The sequence below is a fragment of the Drosophila montana genome, unplaced genomic scaffold, assembly GCF_035044405.1.
Source record: "Drosophila montana isolate Dmon_TW-CO22-7 unplaced genomic scaffold, ASM3504440v1 contig_1208_1, whole genome shotgun sequence".
NCBI classification, from domain to species: Eukaryota; Metazoa; Arthropoda; class Insecta; order Diptera; family Drosophilidae; genus Drosophila; species Drosophila montana.
In genome coordinates this window covers 63,045-78,924 of record NW_026996191.1, presented here as the reverse complement: position 1 = coordinate 78,924, position 15,880 = coordinate 63,045, and the positions used below count along the sequence as shown (strand labels likewise).

The window sequence follows — 15,880 nt, the reverse complement described above, 5'->3', positions numbered from 1 at the left end:
TTACATGCGACACGGGACTAATAAATAAACTGTCAGTCAATTAATAAAATTAAAGGCTTCGGCAACGAAGAGTCCAGCTCTCGCACCAGAGAGGCCAACAAAGTCACCCCCTGTCAGGTTTCGACGCAGCGGCACACCTCAGCCATACCCTGGGCGCACTGATCACCGAAGCTGTCCAGGAGGATAGGCCAAGGTGCGGCCACGGCGAGACCACGCCCATAGTACCGAGTGAGTCCGTTCCAAGAGCGTTTTATCACCCGCAGCCTAGAAGCAAGGCCCCGGGAACCCGAGGGGCAGTCCAACTCAGGATCCCATTTGAATTGGACTAAAATAAGAACAAGAAATATTTACATAATTAAGATCAGTTCGTGTTTTTGTTGCCTTTTGTGTAATCTAAAATTTAAAGTAAAAGAAAAAAGGGCATACAGATATTGCCTAGATTGCGTCGAAAGAGACGACCCAAAGGTTACGGCCAGTGCCAGGGGGAATCTGAAAAGCAAAAGTTTAGTTTTCGATTGCACACCATCCGTACATATGTATATATAAAGGAAATAATCATTGATTACGTCGCCCTTAGAAAACCAGAGAGCTCTTTAAGTAAGCTAAGAGTAATTAAGCGATTTAATTCATATAAATATTTTATATATAAAAATTTTTACTGGATACAATTTTTTCTGCGTGGTTATACATGCGTATATACGGCATGAATGTGTGGGGGAAGCCAATCGCTCAATTAAGTTTCATAAATTTATTCTCCAACGTTGTTCCCGGCGGCAATTGGCCATAACTTTCGGTGACGTCTTCCCTTTCTTTGTGTTACTCGGCTATAAAAGAATTTTTGAAATTAATACATATTGTCCATAATTATAAGAATATGCAAACAAATTTACGCCCCCGGTGAAGAAATGTCCACGTGCATGACAACGTAAATAGCTGAGTGGAGATAGCCTACAGAGATACCTGCAATAGGAGTAATGTTAATTGTCAATAATTATAAGAATACACGAATAATTATACGCACCTGTTAAGTTCAGGGAAATGTCCGCTTGCATTATATTGTAAGTGGCTGCAAAGATAAATGCAGTAAGAAATGATATTAATTGTTATTAATTTTAAGAAACCGCAACCAATTATACGCACATATTGAAAGAAAAGAATCTCAGGCTAAGCTTCAATTGGTGGGGAGAGGGGGCATGACAGCCGACACGGGCTGATGCAGGCCATCTAGTGGCCAAAATGAGGGAGACGAGATCAGGTGATCGACTCAGGTAGGGCGGGTACGCTGGGTCCGGAACCGGGACCCCATCTGGAAGAGTAAAGTGGATAAATAGTGATTTTTTTATTAATTTATATTGAGCGTCTCACCTTTGTTGTTTACATTTGCTTGTTGTTACAGCTATTAGTGTTGTTCATTTGTTAATAGTTCCGGCTGTTTTATGTTATCGTTTATGTGGTTCATTTCGAATAGTGTTGCGTAGGTCTGTTTTGCTACAGACGTTGTAGCTTTGTTGGTATTGGTTGTGCGGACTGCGGCCCAGGGATGGGACTACACCCAGAGAACCGCTGAGCCAGCCGGCGCAGCCCACCGGCAAACAAGCAGTTCCGCAGTAGTAACTGTGACGAAAAAGCCGGTAAGCCCCAAGAAAGGTTGCATTGTCTTAGTATCGTTTAGCGTAGCACAACTCTGCTAGGGCAGATTTGGCCGTACTCAATAATATGGCCAAGGAAGCTTTTGCGTGGATGCAAGAAGCTATACTTCCATTTGATCTTTGTGTATACGACTTGTTGTGCTCTTTAATGGGCACACAGAAACCCCATTTTTAAGTTATTTTATGGTAAACCACTTAACCGGTTGCACCTTCTTCAATATGTCATCCATGAACGGCACACGGAATTAATCCACCAACACCATGTTTTCTGTAGTCTATGCAAACTCATAGTGTTATGTACCATATTTAAATTTTACGACGACAACTCTACTCGTTACATTTGAAGACGACTTGCGCAGCATTCCTTGCTCGACCCATTCCTCGACCTGTTTGTTTACAGTGCTGGATGCGTCTGCCGCTAGTCCATTCAGAGAATGATTAAACTGTTTGATCAATCCGATGGAAACATTATTACATATATTTGGACATTGGCATGTAGCTTTGTGGAAGTCTGGTAACTGCTGTCTATAATATCCTTGTGATATTGCTTCGGAGCTACAAAAGCTAGCTCCGGTGCCATACATAAGAGTTATCATCTTCTATTGGCATCGAATGTGCTTCCAAAATGTTAAAATGATCTATCAGAATATCGTAATCGATATGAGGACTGGGGACGACTAACAACCGCAGCCTCTGCATTATGTCATCCATTCGGCTTTGTAGTTATGTAGCCATGAGCGTACAGCGTAGTTTTTTTTTAATAGTTTTTAAAATATAAACGGGTGTTGGTTTTTTTTGTATAATTCTTGTCCGCTCCGTACGGCTCCGATTCATGAATTGAATTAGTGTCGATATCGGTGACGATAATGTAACCATATTATATGATAAGATAATAAGCAACTCAATGCAATATGTCTGAAGTCTCGATATCGGTGACGATATCTCGCATCTGCTCAGTTTGTAAGATTATGTCCAAATCATCTGGGGTAACTTTTTTTTTTAATTTATCTTGGAATCTTGTTGGAATAAGAGGGTTTAGGGTATTTCCAAGTCGGGAGCTCCCGACTAGAATCTCTTATTAGTTTTTTGATTACTTAATGTAGGATTGCTTACATTATTATACGATAATTGATAAGTTGCTCATAACTAATAATTTGTTGGTCACTGGTGAACAAAGATGCACAATTCGAATAAACGGTTTCATTCTTTATTGAATTAAGGTAAGGGATATTTAGCATTAATATTTTTCTTATGAACTAATTTAACTTCAATGATTTCTAAAGCATCTCTCCTCAAACGGAACTCATAATTGTATTAATTGAACGGCAGCGAACTCGTTATTATTCAGCTCACCCGTACCCTCATTGCCTTGCACTGCTGCAATTTTTGTAGTAGTAATGCGCTTAGGACACCGCGTATACTGATGATCCATACTCCAGAACTTAAAGCACGCCCCATCTGGCCTCTTTGGCTGGCTGCACTCCTTCAACATATGATCAAAGCCACGGTATTTATAGCGAAGTGTTGCTGTTGACTTGCTGCATTACTTCCCGTTGCTCGTGCTCTTGGCATTTCGCTGCTACGACTAGGCACATTAGCTGATGCTATTCGAACTTTCTCGTATACAATCATCTTGTCACGCAGCTCATTAAAGGCCATTCAATGAATTTGATGACATCGCTTGTAGCCATGTCTGCTTGCGCTGCTATGATGCGCATTTCAACATAGTACTGCAATGCGCTTTCGCCTCTTTCGATCTTACGCGCCTCCAACTGCTTACCTATATCCCAAGTTGTCACTCTTTGCTCGAATACTTTCAGCAGTTGGCAATGCACGTCCTTCCAGGTCAATGGCGCTATAGACCATATGTACGCCTTAGCGGAACCAGTTAGCTAATATTCAGCGCTTAACATCTGGTTTGTCATACAGCGTCATTACATCTTCGAAGTCGCGCACCCATTGCACGATCGAGTAGCCATTATCGCCAGAAAAACTGCAAACTAGAGTATCGATGTGACTTACATCAAGGCGCTCCTTTGGCGCTTTCTGCAAATCAGCCACCTCCTTTTCAGCTTTTGATATACATAGCTAACTGCAACTTGGCTATGCGTTTTCTGCTTTCCAATAATTTAGCCATCTCTTGCAAATGCAGAATTTCGTGACTTTCTGATATTTGCAGCGCGCTATGTGGTGAAATACTTTCACCCGTCAAAGTTGTGCGTACGTTTTTCGAAATTGCGTCACTATGGTTGTCTCTTTCTTTCTCACGTACGAATTTTTCCCCGAATTTGAGCGTCTTCTGCATCGTCGCCACCTAACGTTTTGTTATCTCCCTCAAACGGGATCGTCCATGATTGCTTTTAGGGCTGAGCGTAATTGATGAATTGAGACATTTTCTCCAAACTCGACGCTACGGGCAGTCAATAGGGAAATCAATTCGCTCCTTGATTTTGTCAATATCTCAGTGTATTTCATTGCCAATAATTTGCAATATTATTTGGGTATACCCCACACATGATTTGTAAAATATAAACAGCCGTTGGCTTTATATGGATAATACTTGTCCGTTCCGTACGGCCCCGATTCAGGAATTGAATTTTGTATCCTTCCTCTATTTGTTTTGTTTGAAGTATCGATATCGTCACCGATATCTTCGACATATTGCACTGAGTTGCTTATTATCTCATCATATAATATGGTTAGATTGATTGCATTCATATTCACATTGGTTGGTTGATTGGTTGTCGATCTTACAAGTTGCAGGTTTCTTATGCTTTTCACGGCACTGTCTTCGATCTGACACTGTATTCATGAGTCAGTCAACTTCAATGTCATTTATCCAATTTTTATAATACGACTGCGAACAGCAATGGCGCGAACTTTATCAACATTGTAGGCTTTCACAGTGCAGTGACTTGTATTTGTGACCGTTTTTTTACCCTGAAAACATTTATTTTCAGTCGTACAATCTTTGCGCGTGTGTTAGCCCGAGTCACAGTCAAGGCAGTATCCTTGCGCACTTTGCTGTTTGACAGTTGCACTTAGCTGTTCTTTGATTTTCTTTTTCTCTTATATGGCGTATTTACAGCGATACATAGCATCTTGTGCTCGTTTTTATGTTGAAACCGTTAACAATATGGTTTATGACAGACGCGTATTTAATATAACCAGCTGTTACCATTTTTTTTTTATACGTAGTAAGTTAACCCAGAGGTTGTTGAATTGTTGCAACATGGTCAAAATTGCTGACCATGCGTCAGCATGGTTTGGAACTCAGCGATCACGTCACCCGCTGAAGTTACATTGCCGCCGTTGCCATTGTTAGGCTTCATACAGACATAGATTTGATTTAAGTTTCATTTCTAAAATCGCTCTTGAATAAAACAGACATGTTCTCCCGCATAGAAGATTTATTTATTCACCATTACAGGAATCAACTGAGACGTTCTCCCACAAAGAAAATTTCTTTATTCCACATAAAGGGAAATTACTGGCGCCCGAGCAGCTTTATTTTAACCGTTTGATATTTGCTACTTCATTTGGTAGAACTGTCATCGGTGGACCACAAGCTTTGTAGATCCGTTCGCAGAGCACTTTCGGAGCCCAAGTAGTAGACACGAAAAACAAATAACTAACACATTTAAAAAAAAAAGAAGAATTTGTAAATAGTTTCTGTTTCTAACCCGATCCCGAACCAAAAAAGCTTTAAAACAGTCACTATTGGCGGAAGTGTACTCATCACACAACACAAAGTTCCGAATCTGCTTAACCACCTGGAAATAAATGTTTAATTTTGTATGTTGCCCACACTTACATCGTTCGATGCCATCTTAGGAAACGATAGTTTATTCATGTGCCCATAAAAGTAAGAATATACGAAGCCATCGATAGTATCATCCCTAGAACGGACCATTTAACAGAGACACAGAAGGATGCCTTGGACAGATTAATTCAAAACTACCCAAAACTCTTTGGCAACCCTAACGAGAAATTAATTACGCTACAAACATTAAAGCAGAAATAAGAACTACAAATGATTCACCAGTTCACTATAAATTCTACCAGTACCCTATGTCTCTAAAGGACGAGGTAAGCAAACAGGTAAAAGAGCTATTGGATGACGTAATAATTCGGCCATCCCGATCGCCTTACAATTTACCAGTGTGGATTGTTCCAAAAAAGGCAGATGCCTTTGGACAGCAAAAGTTCAGAATGGTTATCGATTATAGGAAGCTCAACACAGTATCGATAGCAGACAGGTACCCCATACCACTAACCATACAATGCATAGACTTGTCAAATGTCAAAATAATCGGATACCGATAAATCGTCAACGACTGAGCCCCATGGGTGACCGCGACCATTTTAGTGTACAAAGTAAGACTGCTGAGAGTGGCAGCCGAACGCCGGCCTCGACAGCCGAACGTTCAGTATGAAGCCGCATCCCGCTCAGCGCACAACGTTGCTGCGGCTGATGCTGTTTTGTAATATATGTATCTTTTCAGCCCAAATACATACATATGTGTATATGCGTGTGCAGAGTGCCCCTCGCTCACACTTATTGCTTTGCGCACTTGTGTGCATCTCCTTCTCCCTGCATAGCTTCTCAAAAACCCCGAGATCTACAAACATACATACATATGTTTGTGTTGTGTGGATGTGCGCAGAAGTAGATCGCGGCGTTTGTCGCGAGCCAGAGATTTTTTCTTCAATTGTGTGCCCTTTGTGCCTGTGGTGGCAAAAGGCACACACATTCAAATGCTCTATCATGTATTTCTTCGTCCAGTCAGGCATAATGAGAAGAATCTGATATATTTATATTCATTAAAAACTTAAATGACCTAAATGATATATTTATATATTATATTTTAATTTTTTTGTTAACTGTGGGGACCAATTTTGCTTAAAATTAAAAAAAAAACTAAATCGTATTTCTGCAAGGGTAATTCTTCGTCGGATTGTCGAATAATTTAAGAAAAGACCAAACATTGAAAATGTTCAATTTTTTCAACTTGCTACTTGTGCACACGCACACTCTTTCGAGTAAGCAGTTGGGTGACATTATTAAAGGGTTTGGCCTGTTCATGTGCAAAACTCCTATTTTCCATGCATGGTGTAAGGGTAAGGGTACCTGAACGTTGGCATGTGTGCATAATAATTTTTTGGGCCTGCCAAGCACACACACTTACACACTTTTCTATATGGATGAAAGCATTTATGCGTTTGTGTGCGTGTTGGTTGCCTGCCCGATGCAATTTGACAAGATTTTAAGTTTTTGCCATTTCTGAATTTCGAGCTCTACACACACACACACACACAAATGTGTGCGAATGAGCCGATCAAGGGTTTGTCGTGAGACAGAGATATTTTCAACAATGGGTGCGTAAATTTGGGCGACGGTGGGCTTGCGGCCGCAAAAGGCACAAATGTGTGAACAGGCAACGAAAACAGGTGAACCGCACTTGCCGCTCGTTTGCACTTTGATATGGATGCAGACGCATGCTGCACATTCTTATCGTTAATTGCCTGCCATATAACCCTTTAACCCAAAATGTTTACAATGTCGAAAAATACATTAAAAGATCACTTGCATTTTTTCCATATCAAATTGCAAACGCTCGGCAAGTGCGGTTCACCTGTTTTCGTTGCCTGTTCACACATTTGTGCCTTTTGCGGCCGCAAGCCCACCGTCGCCCAAATTTACGCACCCATTGTTGAAAATATCTCTGTCTCACGACAAACCCTTGATCGGCTCATTCGCACACATTTGTGTGTGTGTGTGTGTGTAGAGCTCGAAATTCAGAAATGGCAAAAACTTAAAATCTTGTCAAATTGCATCGGGCAGGCAACCAACACGCACACAAACGCATAAATGCTTTCATCCATATAGAAAAGTGTGTAAGTGTGTGTGCTTGGCAGGCCCAAAAAATTATTATGCACACATGCCAACGTTCAGGTACCCTTACCCTTACACCATGCATGGAAAATAGGAGTTTTGCACATGAACAGGCCAACCCCTTTAATAATGTCACCCAACTGCTTACTCGAAAGAGTGTGCGTGTGCACAAGTAGCAAGTTGAAAAAATTGAACATTTTCAATGTTTGGTCTTTTCTTAAATTATTCGACAATCCGACGAAGAATTACCCTTGCAGAAATACGATTTAGTTTTTTTTTTAATTTTAAGCAAAATTGGTCCCCACAGTTAACAAAAAAATTAAAATATAATATATAAATATATCATTTAGGTCATTTAAGTTTTTAATGAATATAAATATATCAGATTCTTCTCATTATGCCTGACTGGACGAAGAAATACATGATAGAGCATTTGAATGTGTGTGCCTTTTGCCACCACAGGCACAAAGGGCACACAATTGAAGAAAAAATCTCTGGCTCGCGACAAACGCCGCGATCTACTTCTGCGCACATCCACACAACACAAACATATGTATGTATGTTTGTAGATCTCGGGGTTTTTGAGAAGCTATGCAGGGAGAAGGAGATGCACACAAGTGCGCAAAGCAATAAGTGTGAGCGAGGGGCACTCTGCACACGCATATACACATATGTATGTATTTGGGCTGAAAAGATACATATATTACAAAACAGCATCAGCCGCAGCAACGTTGTGCGCTGAGCGGGATGCGGCTTCATACTGAACGTTCGGCTGTCGAGGCCGGCGTTCGGCTGCCACTCTCAGCAGTCTTACTTTGTCTGGGCACACTAAAATGGTCGCGGTCACCCATGGGGCTCAGTCGTTGACGATTTATCGGTATCCGATTATTTTGACATTTGACAAGTCTATGCATTGTATGGTTAGTGCCCATACCCAAAATTAATTAATGAAGTTCTAGCTCAAATAGGTCATAACAAGATTTTCTCTGTCCTATATCTGAAAAGTGGATTTAATCAAATCCCTTTGAAACCTTCCGATATCGAAAAGACCGCGTTCTCTGTTAATAACGGAAAATATGAGTTTACACGACTCCCATTTGGTCAGAATATTTCAACGTGCACTCGACGACATTCTAAGAGAGCATATCGGGAAAATATGCTACATCTACATAGATGACATTAAAAGCCTGGACACAATATTCCGAACCTTACAGGAAGCCAACATGAAATGTTAGTTGGATAAATGTGAGTTTTTTAAAGACAGAGTAGAATTCCTTGGTTTTGTCATTTCCGACAAAGGTGTGGAAACAAATCCAAAGAAAGTGTTAGCAATTGCTAACTATCCACTTCCCAAAACCCTGAAAGATTTGAGAGCCTTCGTAGCCCTGGCCGGTTACTATAGACGGTTTATTAGAGATTTCGCAAAGATTGCAAAACCACTTAGCTCTGTTTTAAGAGGGGAAGATGGACGCGTGTCCAAACGATAAAATAAGCAATGCATTAATATCCAACGAAATAGTATTACAATATCCATGCTTTTTTAAAGAATTCCACTTAACTACCGACGCTTCGAATTTCGCCATCGGCGCGGTACTTTCTCAAAACGAACGGCCAATAACATTTCTATCGAGAACGCTATCGAAAACTGAAGAAAATTACGCTTCTAACGAAAGAGAAATGCTCGCAAAAATCTGGGAATTAAAAGCCCTCAAGAATTACCTTTACGGTAAAGCTAAAGTAAAAATTTTCACCGACCATCAACCATTAACACATTCTCTTAGTAGTTGGAATGGCAATGCGAGAATTAAGAGATGGAAATCATATTTAGAGGAATACAACTATCAATTGCTATACCGACCAGGTAAAGGCAATGTCGTGGTAGATGGGTTATCAAGGGTTAGCCAAGTGAACTCAGTGGCATCAACACAACACAGTACTAACAGTTCAGCAGAACATTTAATCCCAAGCATTGATGTCCCAATTAACGCTTTCAAAAATCAGATATTTCTGAACAAAGGTAAATATATAGACTATCCCAGTATCCCATTCCCAACGTTCCATAGACATGAAATAACACAATATGATTATACAATAGAAGAATTGATAAAAGACGAAGATTTAATGGGGCAAATTCAGAATTTATATCCCATCAATTTTAAAAATATTAAGGCCAGATGCAATTCACTAATAGTCAAAGTCCTCACATCGGAAGTAGAGCAGGACGAAAAAATTCTTCAAATTCACAAAGAGCCCATCGCAACGCACAAGAAAATAAGTTACAATTGGCAGAGAAATACTACTTCCCTAGAATGAAAAAAAAAATTGAAAACTTAGTTAAACAATGCCAAGTTTCTGGAGGCGCTTAATACGATAGACATCCTCCGAATCACTATATTGAAGAAACACCCATACGAGAATTTCCCGGACAAATCCTACACATAGACATTTACTCGACAGAAAAGGTAATGGTCATGACTGCAGTAGATAAATGTTCGAAACTTGCACAAGGTAGAATTATTTAATCCAAGTCCATAGAAGATATTAAGAAACCATTGCAAGAACTATTGTTCTATTACGGTGTACCACAGTACGTCGTGATGGACATGGCACCGCCCTAGAAAAGTTCTGTCAATGGACAGGTTGAAAGATTCCATCCCACATTATCCGAAATCATGAGATGTCTCAAAACGAAGAACGAACACCGAACATTAGAAGAATTACTTATCTATGAATACAATTGCACAATACTCAGTTACAAAAAAATGACCGTTAGATGTCTTCTTTGGTAGAATTTCCTCAACTAATCCCGAACAATACGTTAAAAGCCGACAAGACAATATTGATAAAATCAAGCAAAAGCAACTGAAAAACTTAGAGAACCACAATCGAACCAGAAAACCAGTAAAAGCACACGAACTAGGACAAGAGATATGAGTCAAACAGAATACAAGGTAAGGATCAAAACTCACTTCAAGATTTAAAAAAGAAATAGTTAAAGAAGATAGAGGTACTACCGTAATTTCCGAATCATGCAAAACAATTCACAAAAGCAATATTAAAAGGTCATAATTTTTTTAGACTGCTAGCCATACTAAGACCATCATGTGGCTTTGTGGAAATAACCAATTATACAGACGCGCTGACCATATCGATCTACAAGGGAGTCGGGAAAATACGAAAGTCCACGACAAAGATCATTCATTTAATCAACTTGGACCAAATCGGAAGTGCAACCAAATCGGAAGATACAATCAAACTTCACGTAGAGAGTGATTTGCACGATAACAGTCTGTACCATACCCTTCATCACGAAATCACCCAAACATTCACCACATCTCACGCCATCATTGGCTAGGATCGGCATGGAAATATGCAGATAGAAAATAATTTCCACAAACTTATTGTGAGTAACAACGAACAAGCTCGAGGATAGACTTAATAGGCTCACTAAAATATCAAATGACTTCAGAAATTCAGTTAAGAAAGATAGTTACCTCAGCAACGAGATAGCTGTCCGCCTTCAGAATCAGGTTAGATTAATTAAAGAGGAATTGAACAATTTTAGATATGCCATCCAATGAGCAAGATTAAATATTATAAACTCTCTACTTTTAAATGAAAACAAACTAGAGGAAATTGTTAAACTTTTCGAAAAAAGTAATATGCCACCACTCTGAATAGAAGAAATGCTAGAATTTTTTGAAGTATCCGTTTTACATATCAAGTCAACAATCCTTTATTTTGATACCCAACTTTGAAAAAACAAATTATCAAAATATTTTGTTGAAACCAATTATAAAGAAGAATTCAATAATCCATTTAGAGGAAAATCTAATATTCTTGTTCAACAAAGAAACATACCAGGTACAAAAGGATTGTAAAACCATTGTAAATGTAACCATATACTATAAGAACAATATTGTTTTAGAGATTCAAATTGTATACCCAAGCTAGTAAGAGGAAAAAGATCACTTTGCAGTTTTAGCAATGCTGATCATGTCCCACAGATTAAAGAAATTGGTAACGGCATCATCGTATTTAAGTAATTTAAAAGCACTGTCACGTGGAACAATACCAACAACCATCTGGAATGTAGATATCTGATCCACTTCGAGAGCTACACCGTGACCATTGAAGATAAAGAATTTAGCAACGCCGACTCAGTGATAATGAAGCCGGGGACGCCCATCATGCAATTTATACCTTTAGAAGCTAAGCGACTAAAAGTGATGCCACTAGAAGTTGTTGAGGCTCTTCATATGAACAATACAGAACAACTACAACATTTGAAGATACAAAAGAGGCACACTGGTAATCATGTTTTCCCAGGTCCTATTAATTTTTCTAGGACTACACATATGGCCCAGTAATTTGAAGTCATGACATCAAGAGTCCCACAGTTCAAAAACGTCCCATACTTCTGACGGTCGCATGAGGACAAGCGTCAACTAAAGGGGGAGGATTTATCTCAGAGGTTGTTGATTCGTTGCAACATGGTCAAAATTGCTGACCATGCGTCTGCAACGTTTCCGCAGCTGAAGCTAAGAATTCTTTGGAACTCAGCGATCACGTCACCCGCTGAAGTTACATTGCCGCCGTTGCCATTGTTAGGTTTCATACAGACATAGATTTGATTTGAGTTTCAGTTCTAAAATCAGTCTTGAATAAAACAGACACGCTCTCCCACAAATAAGATTTCTTTATTCAACATTATTGGAACCAACTGCGACATTCCCAAGAAGATTTCTTTATTTCACATAGGAAATAACTTATATCAATTCTCTTTATACACCACTTACGCCTTTGCATACATATACATATCATCTTAGTTTATATACCACTTAGGAATTTCATAAATAAGAAACATAAACATATCGAACCTTCATTATACGATGAATTTAAACATTATACACTATTACTATTAATAAGGGTATCTACGCTTAACCGCGACTTATTGTTGTTGGCATATATGTCTCAACTGACACATTTTGGTGCAAATGTTGCTTCCTATGTTAAATGAGCTTTATTGTTTGTGTTTGACTTTGCCTTTGCAGACGAACTTGATCCACCATTCATGAACTTTAAAACTGTGTTTGTTGCTGGTTTCTCTGTCGTTCCTACAAGGCAGCGCGTAGAAACAACAACAACACCTTTTGGGTTCTAATGTTGTTGTCGCATAGCCGAGTCTCGGCGCAAATAGGTAGAAAATTCGAATGCCAGCAGGCCATGCCATTCAATGCAAAGGGTTACGCACACGTCACACCAGCATCATATATTATGACGTCACATTTGATGGAATTTAAATTCTTGTGTGCAACGATCGCACACAAAAAGCCTTGGGCTGTGACGTCAACTGATGCGCAGCAGAATATTGCATTCTTCTTAAATTCATATCTGCCTGGCCGCTTGGAAGTTGAAAGCGAGTGAAGAAGAAGAAGACATGACTATGTGACTTGCGAATTATAGCCATATCCGTGCTTAGAAACCATAACAATGAGTTAGAAAAGACGCTAAGATCATAGACTGTAGCCTCAAACCAAAAATGGATAGCAAGGACACAATTTGTGGTGTGCTATTTTCATTGTCCAGTCGTTTGTTTTGATTCATTTTGTTGTTGGTTCTTATGGAAAATGTTCTGAAGTTGTCATTGAATTTTGCGCACCGGCAGAAGTAGCTGCAGACAGCCGGGTGTTGTGCTTGCAATTTTTGTTTGTATTCTCGCAATCTTGCTTCATATTTTTTGATCCAAAAGCCTCCTCTGTATATTTATTACTCGAGGTAACCGAGGTTTGCAAAGCGATAGCCACATTATACTATTTGAGTCTAATTTTGGAATTCAAAGTGAATATATCTGTTATATAAGTACTTCTGTTATTTCGTTTCAAAAATTGTGAAACAGAAATTATATTCGCAAAAATCTTTGAAAATAAGTTTGACACTAATCGAGCGGTAAGCAAATAAGTTGCCGATAAAATTTCCGAGATCATTAAAGAGCGTGTTCATTAAGTTTTCATGTAAGGCTAAAATACATTTTCATACGAATCGTACAAAACTAAGAAACTTCGGAGGACAAACTTTAACCTGCATTTTTCACCCAGGAGGGAATTCGCGAAAAGTATGATATAAGCCATAAATGAATATTCTTAAAAATCGTTCCTCGTAAGCTTTTTATTCCTAAACTTTACTCATTTTTTCTTTGACCACTTCACTTAAGAGGAATTTTCATAATCTTGGAAATAATTTTGAGCCCAAAACTTGTCACACCAAATCATAGACCCCCTATATACAAAGAAGGGGTGTGTTTTCAAACAGTGTGATGCACTGCTAAAATGATTTTGAGCAACGATTTTTAAAACACACACACTCATGTACCGCTCCGCTTGCTGCTCAGCTCAGGTATCCAAAAAGTGAATTATTTCGTACTCGCGTATATAGTACAAGAGCCCACATACAAAGTGTGCTGCCTATATCTCCAGAAAGCTCTAAGATATGCTAGAAACAAACAAATTTTCATATGATTTCTCGATATCGTAGAAACGGGGAAGTCATCAATGATTTGAAATAAGGGCTTAAGGGGGACCCACGATGAAATTTGTAGTGTCTAGCTCTGATTCCACTACGCTTAACATTTGTTACATTCACAAAATTCAAATTCTGCAATTCCATTAGCAACTGTCAGTTGTCGGTAATATATGAATGGCAATATTACGGCTTCTTTAAATAAACAGCTGATCTGTTTGATTTTATTTATCTAAGCGCCGAAAAATGTTCCTCCCAACCGTCAAAAAATACGGCCTCGAAGTAGAGGCTCCATTGAATGGACTCTTGGAGATTTGGCCGTCTTAAAATGTTAAAAACTGTGGAATTAAAAAATAAATTAAAAATTTTAATTTAAAGTTACAGCTTTCTTTTTTTATTATATCAGCTGTTGGTGGGAATGATAATTCCATATTTCCAATAACATCGATAAATCATCGCAAAAAGCACGACTCACACGGGGCGAATACCAACATATTTTGCAAATGTGGAAAAAGTGGTTTCTTATGGGAACATTTACAGGCAACATACTTCACGTTCACAAAAAATGTAATAAATGTTGATAGTAGAATTAGGCTTCTAAGGGAGATCGATGCTATCGTTCATACAGATATACGGACGGACACTGACATACATACATATATGTATATATTTGAGTTAGATGCCGATCGGATAACTAACGAAAAAATTTCATAATTTCGATTTCCATGAATATCCCACACTTACCTTGTGCCTTAATAACAGAAGATAACTAAACAAAAAACTTCTGCTTCCTTAATGCATTAAATTGAGCAGCCAATTTAAAAAGCTAAACTAAATCCCTGGTCCTAATTATTATTTTAGTCGGTTTGTACTCTACGTTATGACGAAGAGGTTACGAGTGGCAATATTTACTTTTGAAAATATCATATAAATTAAATATTTATGTAATAAATAAAATATATAATTTGAATATGTTTACTTAATTATAAAAATGAATATATTATGTTGCATAGTAATTCTAATGGTGACTATCAATAAAAGTGTCACCTGTTTCGAACAGTTAATGAAACCTAATTTGTCTTCAAGAAATTTCTCATTTCACAGTGTTCATTCTCAAAGAACTAGCAAATTTCTTTTTGATACAATTTTTCGAATAAGCTCCGGAGTTTCAAGTGCCTTCGGGTTTGACACAGAGGATGATGCGGAAAATAATGAAAGCACTAATCTTACCAAATGCGATTGCGGTAAGTTAATATTAGTGCATTTGTGATGAATTTGATCTTAAGATGCTATTAGTTACAAATTTCACTTTCTAGTTAAATTCGAAAATTTTTATAAATTAGCTTAGAGGATCGCAATAAGTTTGCGCATTAGTATTACACGTGTTATGTAATGTATGTAAGATGTAGATTGTCAATATATTTAATTAAATTTTGTTGCATTTGACGTTATCGGCAGCATCGATTGTTTGCTTAGTTGGTTGCGTGCGATATTATCGGCCACGCCGATATCTTTTTGTCATAGGGTCAGAGAATCGGAGGTGAAGCCGGGCACTGGCCGCCCGATTCGCTCTTTGTTTAATTTTAAAGTGTGGAAAAGTGCCCGCCGCGTAAATGTATGCGTGAGCCGAAATTCGGCACCGATGTTGCTGCCCAAATGTACAGCAGGTCGAACACCCTGCTGATCAGCGGTCAACGACGGGCGTGCCAACTCGAAGCGAGCTTTTAAAGTTATATTTGTACATGTCGGCCCCCTAAAAATAAAATTTTCTGGAAAACTTTTCCACACTTTAAAATTAAACAATAAATTATTTTTT

The 15,880-nt window shown here is 38.6% G+C and overlaps 1 protein-coding gene across 1 annotated transcript in view; it reads left to right on the top strand.

The window, feature by feature from the left end:
• Window positions 1-14,189: 14,189 nt before the first annotated feature.
• Window positions 14,190-15,880, top strand: part of LOC135441250 (venom serine protease-like) — a gene marked incomplete at its 3' end in the record, with an annotated part of 62,283 nt that continues 60,592 nt past the window's right edge. The window contains exon 1 of the mRNA XM_064700790.1: window positions 14,190-15,308. Coding sequence (XP_064556860.1) covers window positions 15,056-15,308 — 253 coding nt within the window. The remainder of the gene's footprint in view (window positions 15,309-15,880) is intronic.